The sequence below is a fragment of the Vipera berus genome (genome assembly GCF_964194415.1).
Source record: "Vipera berus genome assembly, chromosome: 3".
Taxonomy (NCBI): domain Eukaryota; kingdom Metazoa; phylum Chordata; class Lepidosauria; order Squamata; family Viperidae; genus Vipera; species Vipera berus.
The window spans coordinates 84,359,845-84,374,337 of record NC_138204.1 but is presented as its reverse complement, the minus strand read 5'-3'; the positions used below and the strand labels follow the sequence as shown (position 1 = coordinate 84,374,337).

Below are 14,493 nucleotides of genomic sequence, written 5' to 3'. Positions count from 1 at the left end.
TGTGATCTTCTGACAAGCAAAGTCAATGGGTAAGCCAGATTCACTTTACAACGGTGTTACCGACTTAACAACTGCACTGGTTCACTTAACAACTGTGGCAAGAAAGATCATCATCTTTTGTGATCTTCTGACAAGCAAAGTCAATGGGTAAGCCAGATCCACTTTACAACGGTGTTGCCGACTTAACAACCGCACTGGTTCACTTAACAACTGTGGCAAGAAAGATCATATGGGGCAATACTCACTTAACCAACAGAAAGTTTAGGCTCAACTGTGGTTGCAAATTGAGGACTACCTGTAGCATACGGTTTTAGTAAGGAATGTTTGTTGAAAGAAGTGAAAATAGCTGTACATTAGAGCAGGAGTCCCCTATTGGCCACCAGGCAGCGTGAGTGGCTGGCCGTGAAGGCATCTGCCTGTGGGAGGACAGCCCCACTTGTGTGTCATTATGAGCATCGTGGGCGTTTGTGGCCCCACTAGTGCAAACATCACTGCAAGTGTAGCGGGCATTTGTGGGCCCCCATTGCACGAGCATTGCCCCGAGCATCACGGGCATTCACAGCCCGACTTGCATGAGCATTGCCACAAGCATCACTGGTGTTTGCAGCCCCACTCACATGTTAACCCCCTCACAAAACCTTTCCTTCTTTCCCCCCTTCCCCTGCTCCAGGCTGCTAATCCTGAAAGGTTGGGGAAGTCTGCATTACAGAGTACTTTTTCCAACTTTGTTATTAGGAGGATTCTTGCACTGGGGGGGAGGTTGGACGGGAAGATCTCCTAAGTCCTTTCCAAACCTATGATTTTGGGCTTCGGAATACATATTGGAAATCTTCTTTTACTTAATAGGCTAGAGCAGGGGTCCCCAACCCCCAATCCGTGGACCAGCACTAGGCCGCGGCATGCCAGAAACCGGGCCGCGCAAACAAGCAAAGCCCCATTCGCAGGAGGCAGGCAGTACATGAAACTACGCCCCCTCCAGTCCACAGAAAAACCTCTCTCCACGGAACCAGTCCCTGGTGCTCAAAAGGTTGGGGACCTCTGGGCTAGAGTAAGGACTGTTGAAGTCCCCAAAGTCTAGTCTAACGCAAGCCTCATTTACTCAGGAGTCAAGTTACAGTCATGAATTATTCATCTCCTTATTGCGTGTGGAATAGCTGTAAATTTTGTTTGAGGCAGTGAACAAACCAAAACTGATGTCTTAGATAACAATTCACACATTATATTTTAATCTCACCTGACATAGTTACCTCACCCTCAGCATCAACCGCTTCTGTCGGCATGTCACTAGCAGAGAAAGAAGGCGCAGCGCATTCTGTTTCTACAGCTGTCTTGCAGAATATCCAGTGATGGTCAGATGTCCTTTCTTGGTTTCCCAGCCTCTGCCCTGTACATATTTGATCACTGCATGGACCGCCAACTTTTAGCTTTTCATTTTTTTCCGCCAACTCAGGAGTTGAAACTTTTTTCTTTAGAATCTCTTGTTCTTCCTCTGTAATGCTTCTGTCAGATGAATATGCAGCCCTAGGAACAGAATGTGTCAGACTCCAATCCATTTGACAGCGTTTTGGAAATAGCCTCCATTAATCTTAAGAGGGATTTTGCTTCCTTTCCAAGTACAACTACATAACATGACCTCACTGTGCAATACAATATTGAACATTGCATAATGAATTTTAAGATGCTTGCTTTTTTATGAGGTAGAATGACCAAGATTAAAAAAAAATCAGTTGGAGTAATTCAGAACAGAGTAGATGTTTGAAATTATTTTCTGTAGTAAGCTATAAGAAAAAAAGAAATAGTATATAAATTCCAACAGTAATATAGTCACAAAGAAAAATATATATAGTATATTTAAAACCTAACCACTATCGCCTATCAATCTAGTCTTCTAACAATAACAAAAAGTATGTTGCCTGTTTTTCATTTCTTTATTGTTTACTTCTTGTTGCTGTTAGCAAACACAGGAATTAGTGGGTTTTTTAATGTATTTAGGCCCCTTAAGTTACTTTTTTCCAAATGTTCTGAAATTACCTCCAGAAATTCCAAACAGTACACAACACTCAAATGAATTTGTCTGTGTTCCCTAGTCAATTCATCAATATTCCAAAAAAAATTAAGAAAGTGATTGCCTAGAAATTACAGTGCTCTGTAATCATCTACTGCATTACAGATTCTTTTGTAAACATTCAAATCTGTTGTAAATGGACATTTTATGATGATGCCTAACCACTATTTTGTGAGAAAGCTGTAAATGTTCTGAACCTAAAAAAGTTAAAGAGTTTACTGAATTATGTCCCGGTATATATACAGTACATACACACATACACACACACTTTTGACAGCGGGCATCAGAATTTCATTTTTAATGTGTGCCAGTGTTTACAGAAAAAAGTGACAATAAAGGTTATCCTATCCTATCCTATCCCTATCCTATCATATCATAAGATGCCCTACCCTACCCTATCTTACCTTACTTTATATTCTATTCATACAAGTGTTTGGAAATACAGGTAGTCCTGGGGCTACAACAATCCATTGAACTGTGACTGTTCATATTTACAACGGTCCTGAATCAGGGAGACTTAAATGGATCCTTGAGGTTCTAGCTGTTGCTTGGAACCTGGCTTGCTATTATGACATTGCAACAAGTCACGATCACATGATTGTGATTTCCGATGTTCCCTACCAGCTTAACACAAGCAAAGTCAAAGGGGAAGCCAACAGGAAGTTGGAAGTCATGATCATGGGTTAATGGCCTCAGTTAATGAGCTGTGTGGTCCTCATTTGATGACAACTGGGACTGCCCGAATAGCCACTGCTAAGTGATGCAGTCAGGTGACATCATACTTTTTTTTAAAATCCCATTTATATCCCGCCCTTCTCCGAAGACTCAGGGCGGCTTACAATTTAAAGCACAAATCAATGTGCTTAGCAATAGCCTTCATTCTATGTATATGCCTGCTTATTAGGGCTTTCGCCCCCCCCAAGCGGCATTATTACAAAGTCAGCTTATTGCCCCCAACAATCTGGGTCCTCATTTTACCTACCTCGGAAGGATGGAAGGCTGAGTCAACCTTGAGCCTGGTGGGATGCGAACTGCATCATTTAGAGGCAGAGTTCCCAGACCCAATTACCACTCTGAGGATTACTTCTAATGCGGTGAACAAAACTTGCTATGTTCCATCTGGATTGTGGCTTCCTATCCCATATATAAATTTAACATGAGGACAATAAGATATTCTAGCATTTTCATTTTCCTAAGGACATTCCACAGTTTGACATAGCCAACACAATCAAGGTCTTTCTATAATCAATTAATTACACATTAACTTCTTTTTAGTATTCTTTAGCTTTCTTAGTCATCTGGTTGTCAACTCTTGTTCCTTTGCTTTTTCTCAAACCAGCATCATCATCCAACATCTCCTTTTCCATGTAGGGTCTAATCTGTGATGGACGATCCTAAAGGTTATTTTCGTAGCATGTACCAAAGTAACAATATGGTGCAATAGTTTGCATACTCTGTTAAGTCTCCATTCTTTGGTAAATTTTCCACATTATTATTATTATTTTGTTTTATATTTAAATGTTATAGAGTGATTGCCTTTTGGATGGGGTACAAGGTCAACCCAGACAAAATAAAAATGATACATAAAATTAAATATCACTTTGATTTCCCAAGAGTATTCTCCCAAGAAACTTGAATTAGTGCTATAATATTCTCCACCATGCTTTAATGAGTAAATTCTTCCCTTATGTCATCTGATAGTTCCACTCTGAACTGGTCAATTTTTCAGCCTATGTCCCAAGTTAAAAGCTGAAACTCAGCAGCATACTATTTACTCAGCCAGAAGTGATGAATATCATGGTTGACAGTTACTTGTTCAGCTGAATCTCTGAATTAACTCTCCAGCCTGCTACAAAATTAACATCGTTGTCCAAATGCAGGCTGTTCCGAATCAGAAGGCAGAAGTTGCCCATTTTACAGCTCTCTCGGCCATTGGTGACATTTTAGGAAGAGAACCATGACAATGTATGGCTATTAAAATTCAGAGCACTTTCTGAGCAAAAAAGGTAACACCTTTTGAGGTTAATAATTTTATTTGATGCTTAAGGACTTGAGGATGCATTTGATGAAGTTAGCTTCACCCATGAATTTTAAATAAAAATCTTAGTCTCAAAAACTGCTGCCAAACTCTTTTTGAATCTTAGCCATTGGAGTAATTTAAAATTCTAAGCTAGTTCTGTCCATGGGGATGCCATCCAATTTTAAGGCTATCTAGTTCCATTAAGCAAGGTTGCCTGATTTCTTATCATATATGCTAGGCAAGATTGCTAGTGTTCCCTGAAGGACGGGAGCTACTCCAACCAGTACAGGATGCTGAAATTAGTCCACAGAACACCAGTGGTGGTAGATTTTGTCCCGTCTGTAGATTTTGTCCCATTTGTCCCTAATCCATCAGTTAGTTTCTCATCTAATTGGTCCATCTGGTCACCACTTGGCTATAAATCAAAAGCAAGACATTAGCAAACTTTATCAACAGCTAGTGCAGAGGTCCCCAACCTTTTGGGCACCAGGGACCGGTTACGTGGACAGAGGTTTTTCTATTGACCGGAGAGGGCGTGGTTTTGTGTGCTGCCTGCATCCTGTGTATGGGGCTTTCCTTGTTTGTGCGGACCGGTTGCTGGCATGCTGCGGCCTGGTACTGGTCCACGGACTGGGGGTTGGGGACCCCTGAGTTAGTGGGCTCCTTGAAGATGAGTCACAGCTCTCGAGATGAAGAAGACTCACTTCCCGTATTGATAGGAGTAATTATGGTCAATCAAGCTGTCCAGATTCACATCTGTGCTCAGTATTAAATTATGGCTCTCTAAATCCCACATGCAAGATTGATTAGTCTGGGCAAAAAATTCTCAGACATGACTTGTCCAGCTTATAAAATTTATTGCTGACAAGATTAAAGCTTCTAACCCAATTGATTGTTCGAACGGTGCTATGAGGTCAGAGCCTATATATCTATAAAACTCTGCTTCACAATTTAAACTCCAGGCTTTTTCCTCCAAATTCCCAAGTCAATACATACCTGGCCAGTCTCCTGCTAGGCTTTGGGGATGACTGAGAAAGGTGCATAATAGTTCTATTTGGCTTTGCTTTATGTCTTACCAGTCTCTGCCTGTAGTTGTATGTGGGAAAGACCTTGGAAGACAGACTTGCAAGATTCTTTTACAAAAAAGCAGAATTAGTTCATCTGGGTGTGCTTCCTGTCTGGACTACCTCTCAAGGTTGATATCAATCTTGCAATTCTGAATGTACGTTTCTGGACCATTGCCTTTATACCCAAGGAACCATGAGGATCACTTCTGAGGTAATTGCCATGCCCACATTCCTTCTGAGGGCTAAGCTGCCTTTTATCCGATCAGTATCTTGGCGGTAGCTCATTCCAAGGTTATTCCCAAATACCATTACACTGCCCTTCTATATAAGAACTTATTTGGATTTATATTTGCTGGATCCACTCAACAGATTTTGGTGACAGCTGAGAATCTAAGTATGACAAGTTTAAGTAAAGGTTAACCTTACAAATTTGCAGAAAGAGTAACTAGTTGTGGCCATCATTTCTATCCTGAGAAAAAGGCATTTATTTTCAAAAGTTGCAATATGATGATTTTTGTGAAGCATGGGAATGCTTCAACAATCGTAAGTGAAAAATGGTCACATGTCACTATTTTTCTCTTTGTTTTCTAAACCTTCACTGCCTCCTTTGCTCACAGCTCGGCAGATGCCTTAGTGGAAGCCTGGGAAAGGGCAGCCACGGAGGCACTTGACCGAGTTGTACCCTTGCGGCCCCTGACCCGGTGCAGATCCCAGTGGGCTCCATGGTTCTCCGTGGAGCTCCGGGAGATGAAGCGTCAGAGACGGGGCCTAGAGAGCCGTTGGAGGTCCAGCCGATCTGAATCCGACCGATTGCGACTAAGAACCTGTATTAGGTCTTATCTTGCAGCGACAAGGGTGGCGAGGTCTAATCACTTCGCTACCCTTATCGCGTCCGCAGATAATCGCCCGGCCGCCCTGTTTAGGGTGACCCGCTCCCTCCTTAATCAGGAGGTGAGGGAGGAACCCTTGCAGGGCCGTGCCGAGGAGTTTAGTCAACATCTGTCGGACAAAATCGCTCGGATTCGGACCGGTTTGGACTCCGACTGGGCAGAGTCTGACGATCAGGACACGGGTGGTCTTGTCGATGTTATCTGGGAGGAGTTCGATCCTGTGACTCCAGAGGAAGTGGACAGGATTATGGGGAGGCTGAGCTCCACATGTTTATTGGACCCGTGTCCTTCCTGGCTGGTTTATGCGGCCCGGGAGGGGACACGAGGCTGGTTCCAGGCTGTTATAGCTGCATCTTTGAGTGAGGGCAGTTTCCCCGCCGTCTTGAAGGAGGCGGTGGTGAGACCTCTCTTCAAGAAGCCTGCCTTGGACCCAGCTGTGTTAAATAACTTTCGGCCGGTCTCCAACCTTCGCTTTCTTGCGAAGGTTGTTGAGAGTGTGGTGGCGCATCAGCTTCCTCTGGTTCTGGATGAAGTGGATTATCTAGACCCGTACCAATTGGGTTTCAGGCCCGGGTACAGCACGGAGACGGCATTGGTCGCTCTGGTGAATGATCTCTGGAGGGCCCGGGACAGGGGATATTCCTCTGTCCTAGTCCTATTAGACCTCTCAGCGGCTTTCGATACCATCGACCATGGTATCCTGCTGCGGCGTCTCAGGGGATTGGGAGTGGGAGGCACAGTTCTTCAGTGGTTCTCCTCCTATCTCCTGGGACGTTCGCAGTCGGTGTTGGCAGGGGGGCAGAGGTCAACCTCGAGGCCGCTCGCTTGTGGAGTTCCTCAGGGGTCGGTCCTCTCGCCTCTCCTGTTCAATATCTACATGAAACCGCTGGGTGAGATCATTCGTGGTTTTGGAGTACTGATGATACCCAGCTTTTTATTTCGACCCCAAACCACCCCAGTGATGCCCTCGACGTGATGTCCCGTTGCCTGGAGGCGGTTCGGTCTGGATGGGGAGGAACAGAATTCGACTCAACCCTGACAAGACTGAGTGGCTGTGCGTACCGGCATCTCGAGATATTCAGAATATTCCATCTCTTTCTATGGGGGGTGAGTTATTACCCCCCGTAGATAGGGCTCATAACTTGGGAGTCCTCCTAGATTCACAGCTCTCTTTAGAAGATCACATAGTAGCTGTGACTAGGGGGGCCTTCGCCCAGGTTCGCCTGGTGCGCCAGTTGCAGCCCTATCTAGACTGGGATGCCCTACGTACGGTCACTCATGCGCTCGTGACCTCTCGTTTAGACTACTGCAACACTCTCTACATGGGGCTGCCCTTGAGAACCACTCGGAGGCTCCAACTGGTACAGAATGCAGCCGCGAGAGTTGTGTTGGGAGTCTCCCAATACTCCCACGTTACACCTCTGCTCCGTGAGCTGCATTGGCTCCCAGTTGCCTTCCGGGTGAGATTCAAGGTGATGGTAATGGTCTTTAAAGCCCTACATGGCATGGGTCCGGAGTACCTTAGGGATCACCTGCTGCCGGCATCAACTTCCCTCCGCCCCGTGCGCTCCCACAGAGAGGGCCTCCTCAGGGTGCCACTGGTCAGAGAATGTCGCCTGGTGGCCCCCAGAGGGAGGTCCTTCTCTGTGGGTGCGCCGGAATTGTGGAACCGTTTGCCGGTTGAGCTCCGGATGGCGCCCGACCTTCGCTCCTTCCGACGCGATCTGAAGACCTACTTGTTAGAACAAGCCGGCCTGGCCTGATGGGTGATGGGTTTAGATTTTAATATTGTTTTAATGTATTTTAATTCATTGTTGTTAGTTTCTGGGCACTTGTTTAATCTCTTTTAATGTTTGTACTCTTGTATTTTTTGTTTGCCCTGTTCACCGCCCTGAGTCCTTCGGGAGAAAGGCGGTATACAAATAAAATTAATATTATTATTATTATTATTATTATTATTATTATTATTATTATTATTATTATTATGCAAATACCCTTAATACACTGCTAAGGAGGATTCTAAGTCAGGAGACTCTACTCATAGCCATTCATGACTTGGTCATGACGGCAATATCTGTCATATTACATACAATATGACAATGTCATATTTGTAAATATCTAATGTATGAATATTATTTCATACAGGGCCTGCACTTTTTCTGCTTTCACTCTCATAGCTTTCTCTCTTTTTCTGATATCCGTTATTACACATGATCCATTCTGAGGGACACTATCAAAAAATGATCTTTACCGCATTTGGAACTCTCCTCATTCTTGACTCCTTCACTGATTATCTCAATCTTTTATATTTTTATTTATTTATATTATATTCATATTTCTTAACCTCCCCTCTCCTTTGCACAATAAAATCATCCAGGATTTTAGGATCAAGATGGTGTAATGCATGGTGTAACAAGATGGAGGGTTTGTTGTCACTGTGAGTTGGGGGTAGGGGCACGATGGGAGGCTCAGCCAATCTCAATGTATACATGGTTGTACTTTGACAATAAAGGTTCATTCATCGAGATCAGCTAGACATAATCCTTAAGAAACAAATTTAAGTTTAAACTTCATTTTCAAAACAGGCATATTCTCGTGCAGATAATTATCCAAAGACAACATTCTCACTGATTCTATGTCTCCAAGTGTGTCAATCTCTTTGCTTTTCATATTATTAACATATTGATTATGTAAACATAGAAACTAATTATTACTGATTGTTTTTTAAACACATGAATCCAGACATGCTGTTTGCTAAATACTAAAGAAAAAATTATCTCTTTGCTTTTCCATTTCTACTCATCCATTTATGTCGTTAAGAAGTGTATCCTTGTCCTCCCCAGATTTTATTCATTCAAAATGTTATACTCATCCCTGGTTCTTTCATTCTCGCCCTTCACTGGAATGTAACGTGTGCACTTACCAGCAATATATGAATTCCTACTTTTATACTACTTGACCAAACTAGGTAAAATAATTCACACCTTCTGACCTTCATTTCAGCCCAATTCACTCACAATTTAATCTTCACTTATATATTCAAGCACTGAACTCCACTCACAAGAGCAGATCATTTCCATTTAAATCTTTTACATTATTTCCCCTACCTTTTAAATATTAAACATAAATATGTGACTTTTACTTCATTTCTCTGTTGATGCTCTTTGCCCTTTATTCTTCCTACATTTTAAATTATAATTTTTCCTGTGCCACGTTGATAAATAGATGCAGAATTCTCTGCTAACGGTAAGAGTAGTGTTAATCAGTATTGGCACATTAGTGCTAGTACAGCACAGGACATTAGAACAGGGGTCTGCAACCTTGACAACTTTAAGACTTGTGGATTTAGCATAGCTGGCTAAGGAAATCTGGGAGCTAAAGTCCACAAGTCTTAAAGTTGTCAAGGTTGCAGACCCCTGCATTAGAAGACCTATTCAGCTATGCTGTGATCAACAATCTAGACGCCACTCTGTAAGACATTTTTTTTTAATCCAAATTTTACCAATTATAAGATGCACCGGAATATAGGTAACAGGATATATTTTCACATTTAAATGTTAATTTTTGGAAAAAAGAACTCCAGGAAACCTCAAGACAGGGAAAAACAAACAAAAACATGTGTCTTAATACACAAATGAAGAGTTAGATCCGGGGTCTTCAAACTTGGCCCTTTTATGACTTGTGGACTTCAACTCCCAGAATTTCTCAGCCAGCGTACCTGGATGATGAATTCTGGGAGTTGAAGTCCACAAGTCATAAAAGGGCCAAGTTTGAAGACCCCTGGGTTAGATCTATCTTTGTGGTAGAAAAAGAATTTTGAACAGTATAAATAGGTGACTGAATCGATTTTTTAACTTTCCATACAAAATCGTAACTTCGTTTTTGAAATGCAATTTAAAATGCAAAAATAACGAGAAGTCACTTACTGCAGGAAAGTTTTAAATTCAGAAGGTTCCAAATATTCCAGATTTAAAGCTTCACAGTTGCTACAAGTATTTAAATGTCTTCCAACAACATGCAGAAAGAAATTTGGAACTCTTGCTAAAAGTACCGCCTTGTGAGCTTTGAAGAGCATATTGCTAACACAGAAAGTGATGTCGGTTTGGCATTCTTCTTCAAGCAGTCTGCAATAAAATAAAAACAACTTCACAAATAAGACAAAGGGGGTGGTGGTGGTGCTTGTGGATTGCAACACATCGCTACATCTATCTTGCTGTGATTTACAGGGGCTTACAAATGATACAAAGGGAAAATAGAAAGAATTTAAAAAACACAAAACCTCAGGCCCAATAACAGCAAATTTCATAGCCATAGACACGTTGTGGAAAACAGTCCTAGCACCAACAATATAGCTGCAATCTACTCAGGGAAGGATCCTGCCCGACCATTAATCCTCAATGGCTTTTTGGAACATCTGGTTCTTGATGGCTTTCCTGAATACCAACAGGATTTGATGCGAACCTGACTTCTCATGGAGCACTTTTAGGAGAAAGGATGGCAAAGTCTGGGGGCAGAGTGAAAAGGGGGCTCAGCCTAGAATCCCTACAAGGCCACAAGCAAATTAAGTCCAACCCTCCTTGAGTGCTGTTCACCCTTATCTAACTCTAACCAGATGCTATTAGTTGAGGGGATTCCTGTGCATAGGCTTTTAGCAATAAATCAACTGAACTGAACTCTCATGTACGGACCTGGTGTTTCACCCTTGATAGCACTATTCTCAAGGGGGACAGCTAACAGAAAAAAGCACACCCTCATGGATCCTAAGGACAGCAAGGATGGAATTCAAATGGTTCATTCTCAAGTAGATCTTATTAGTCAAGGGAAAACTCTGAGAGATGGTCCCACAGATATCCAGGTCCTGAGCTATATAGGGTTTTAAATGTGACAACTGGCACCTTGAATTGCATCCAGAAGCCACTGGTAACCAGAGCAGTTCTTATGATGGTGGCATTAGCCAGACAAAACAGAAAGCACTGTTAACTACTCAACATGGTCTTCTAGGGCAGCCCTGATAGAATGAGTTAACATCAACTGATGGAAGAGGTGACCAAGGGATGACTGAATAGGGTCTTCTGATTTAGGAATGGTCATGGCTTTGAGAAACCTCCATAACAAAAAAAATAAATCTAGAGGATTTAGTGGAATGTACTTGAATGGTCAAGTGAAGGTCTAGAAAATAATAATTTGGAGTGGGTTTCATGTCTCTAGTACATGGCGGCCCGGAGGGGGAGAAGAGTGGAAAGAGGGGATGGTTTTGTGGGAGGGGCAGATGCGTGAGTGGGGTGGAGAGCACCCATGACACTCGTGCGAGTAAGGCCATGAGTGCCCGCAATGCTCGTGCAAATGGGGCCACAAGTGCCTGTGATGCTTGTGCGAATGGGGCTGCGAGTGCCCGTGACTCTTGTGTGAGTGAGGCCCTGAGCGCTTGCACAACTGAGGCCCCAAACTCCTGCAACCCTTGTGCGAGTAGGGCCATGAGTGCCTGCGATGCTCGCACGTGTGGGGCTCTGCGCACACACGTGCACCAACCAGCCACTCACGCAGCCCGGTTGCAAATAGGCCATGGGCCGGAATTCGGCCATGGCCCACAGGTTGGGGACCCCTGCTCTAGTAAAATAAGAAACAAGTGATTTGGGTCAGGAATTCTAATGTATATTTTCAAATATTTTCTCTTTTCTAGTTCTATCACAAAATGGATATGAACATAGCTTCACCTTTATGCTGGACAAAATTTGCTCAAGCAATGAAATAATTAACATTAGTAGCAACTTTATCTTGATTCTTATTGGGGTAGCAAAGAGCCTCAGATCAATCACATCTTCCTTTTCCTGAGCAAAATACCTCCATTCTGTTTACCGCTGCATCTCCTATGGCAGAGGACCCCCACCTTTTGGGCACCGGAGACCGGTTAAGTGGAGAGAGGTTTTTCCGTGGATTGGAGAGTGCATGGTTTTGTGTGCTGCCTGTAGATGGGGCTTTCCTTGTTTGTGTGGACCAGTTGCTGGCATGCCGTGGCCCGGTACTGGTCCACGGACCGGTTGGGGACCCCTGCCCTATGGATATCCTCTTTTATATTTTCTGTCCTTTGGGGGGGGGAATTTCTTTACTTGGTAAGGAAAGATGATATTGGGGCAGCCTTTCTTATCATAATGTATGCATCTGCATTTTTAAAGTAAATTAGTATGTGAATTTGCCTTTTAAAAAGTAATGGAAAAAGTGTAAGAGAGACAAAAATAATTTTCCAATTTCTTAATTATTACATAGGCCTTTATACATGTCCCAAAACATGGCCAACTCAAGCTAGTTTCAGAGTATGATATTTTCTACACTGAGACTATCTTCAAGCTTTCAGGAGGTGCTCAGTTCAGCCTAAGCCACTCTCATGTTCTTCATGCCTTTCAAGTGAGTTATTTTAGATTCTTTATTTTAGATTCTTAAAAGAAACGAAAAGGGAAGCGAACAGGCTCCAAAGTCAAGCCCTAATGCATAATCTTTATTTCCAGATATGTTTCTGCCTTTGCCTAGAAGCATTTTGAAAAGTGAAAATGATGGAACAAAATGCCAGAGTTAGGGTGAAGTGATAAAAAGGCTGGTGAAGAGGTAATGCACCAGTCTGCTTGTTGGGAAAGCAATATGTTATGACTGGTCAGGCTCCTCCTGGTTATTATCCCCAAATTCCAAACGTGTCATAAGTACTAAAAAACCACCACCCTTCTTTGGATTTTTGCCCTCAATGTTCTGTTAAGAGAATAATAGCTTCTACGTGAACCAAGCTGTGTGTTCTGATGACAAACCAAATGACTTTTTAGATTGATGAACCAACTGTTCTTCTATACTGGTGCCTATCATATGCCAAATTTCATATAGAAAATCTGCTAGTTTTTTTGCTCATCAGGCTTTTAACATGGCCAACATTCATCAAATCCTATTGACAACTATGAAGCTTCACTGATGAGCTATTTTACTTCTATTGCTGCAGGCTTCACTTCTTAAGGCTGTAAGATGGAAGTGTACCGTTCAGTGTATTTCCGAAGGCCAGTTGCTGGGAAACACACAAAGGAAGGTACTATTATCTTCTGGTTTGGGGGTTCCCCTGGGTGTCTTGTTTTTAGAGAGACTACTGAGGAATTATCTCCCTTTTGACTAATGTGGCTCCTGATGCTTTAGCAACAGTTGGTTGCCAAGCAGAGGTAACGTTTGCTTTTATTTATTTTATTTATTTTAATTCCATTTATATCCCGCCCTTCTCCGAAGACTCAGGGCGGCTTACAAGCTTAGCAGTAGCCTTCATTCTATGTATATGCCTGCTTATTAGGGCTTTCACACACACCCCCAAGCGGCATTATTACAAAGTCAGCTTAATTGCCCCCAACAATCTGGGTCCTCATTTTACCTACCTCGGAAGGATGGAAGGCTGAGTCAACCTTGAGCCTGGTGGGACTCGAACCTGCACTAATTGCAGGCAGCTGGTGTTACTTAAGGAGGCATTAGCCCACTGCTCCACCAAGGCAGCAGATTTTGTTTGGTGGCAGCAGATCCACCTTATCTGAACAAACACCGTTTCAACTACCTAGCATTCTTTTCCTCACGTAATTTTCAACATATCACATTTTCTTCTCCAAATTAGGGCAAGAGAAGAGAAAGTGAGTTTCTTCGACCAACCCTCCTGTGCTTATAAAAAAAACACACAAAGAAAATCCACCGGGGTAGATGTCGTGTTTACTGACTGCACGTGGGAATGCATTTGACTCGGGGGGGGGGGAAGGGGGGGACGCGTTCAACTCTGCGACTCCAAGCAACTCCAGGTTTTCACTTCGACTCTGCTGCGGTGACAGGCCCGCGGGGGTTTCCGCAGACTTCCTTTTGCGAAAGGATCATGTGCAAAACAGCTGGCTCCCCAGGGACAGCCCGGCTTTTTTTTATTATTTCTATTTTTTTTTTTTACCTTTCCATATCGCGTCTCAGTTGCTCCGCCACCAACTCCTTCAGCCTCCGCCTCTCCGCGGAACCCCTCTCGCCGCCTTTTCTTCCCGATTCTTCCCGGGGACCTCCAGAGCCCTTGGGGACCGAGTCCCCCCCACAACGCGCCATGGCGGGGCGGCATAGGCTCTTTTGGCCCGGAGATCGGATGAGTCACACCCGTGGCGGGCTTGACTCCCTAGGCAGGCGGCTCCAACGCCGCCCTTTGGAAGATGTCGGAACCCCGTTTTGCGCTAACGCTTCCCTTTGTTTCCCTCTCCTAACAACCGCACCGTGTCCGTGTTCGTGTTCCCGGCGACCCGCGCTTCGCTCGAGCGGGGAATGGCTCGGAACGAGCAGCGGTTTCATCAACGCCGGAAACTTGTTCGATCCCGAGTCCTGCCGAAGAGCCGTCCCGACTCTTCATTCTCATTGGGCAAAGCGGAGAGCCGTAGGCCAATCGCGGCGTGCCGCCCTCCGAAGGAATGGCTA

At 43.7% G+C, this 14,493-nt stretch overlaps 1 protein-coding gene across 1 annotated transcript in view; it reads right to left on the bottom strand.

Annotated features, from left to right (window-relative positions):
- BTBD8 (BTB domain containing 8) overlaps window positions 1–14,235 on the bottom strand; it is a 49,022-nt gene extending 34,787 nt beyond the window's left edge. The window contains exons 1-3 of the mRNA XM_081322490.1: window positions 13,988–14,235; window positions 9,969–10,166; window positions 1,235–1,521 (exon numbers count right to left, since the gene is read on the bottom strand). Coding sequence (XP_081178616.1) covers window positions 1,235–1,521; window positions 9,969–10,166; window positions 13,988–14,133 — 631 coding nt within the window. The 5' untranslated portion in view covers window positions 14,134–14,235. The remainder of the gene's footprint in view (window positions 1–1,234; window positions 1,522–9,968; window positions 10,167–13,987) is intronic.
- Between the last annotated feature and the right edge of the window lie 258 nt (window positions 14,236–14,493).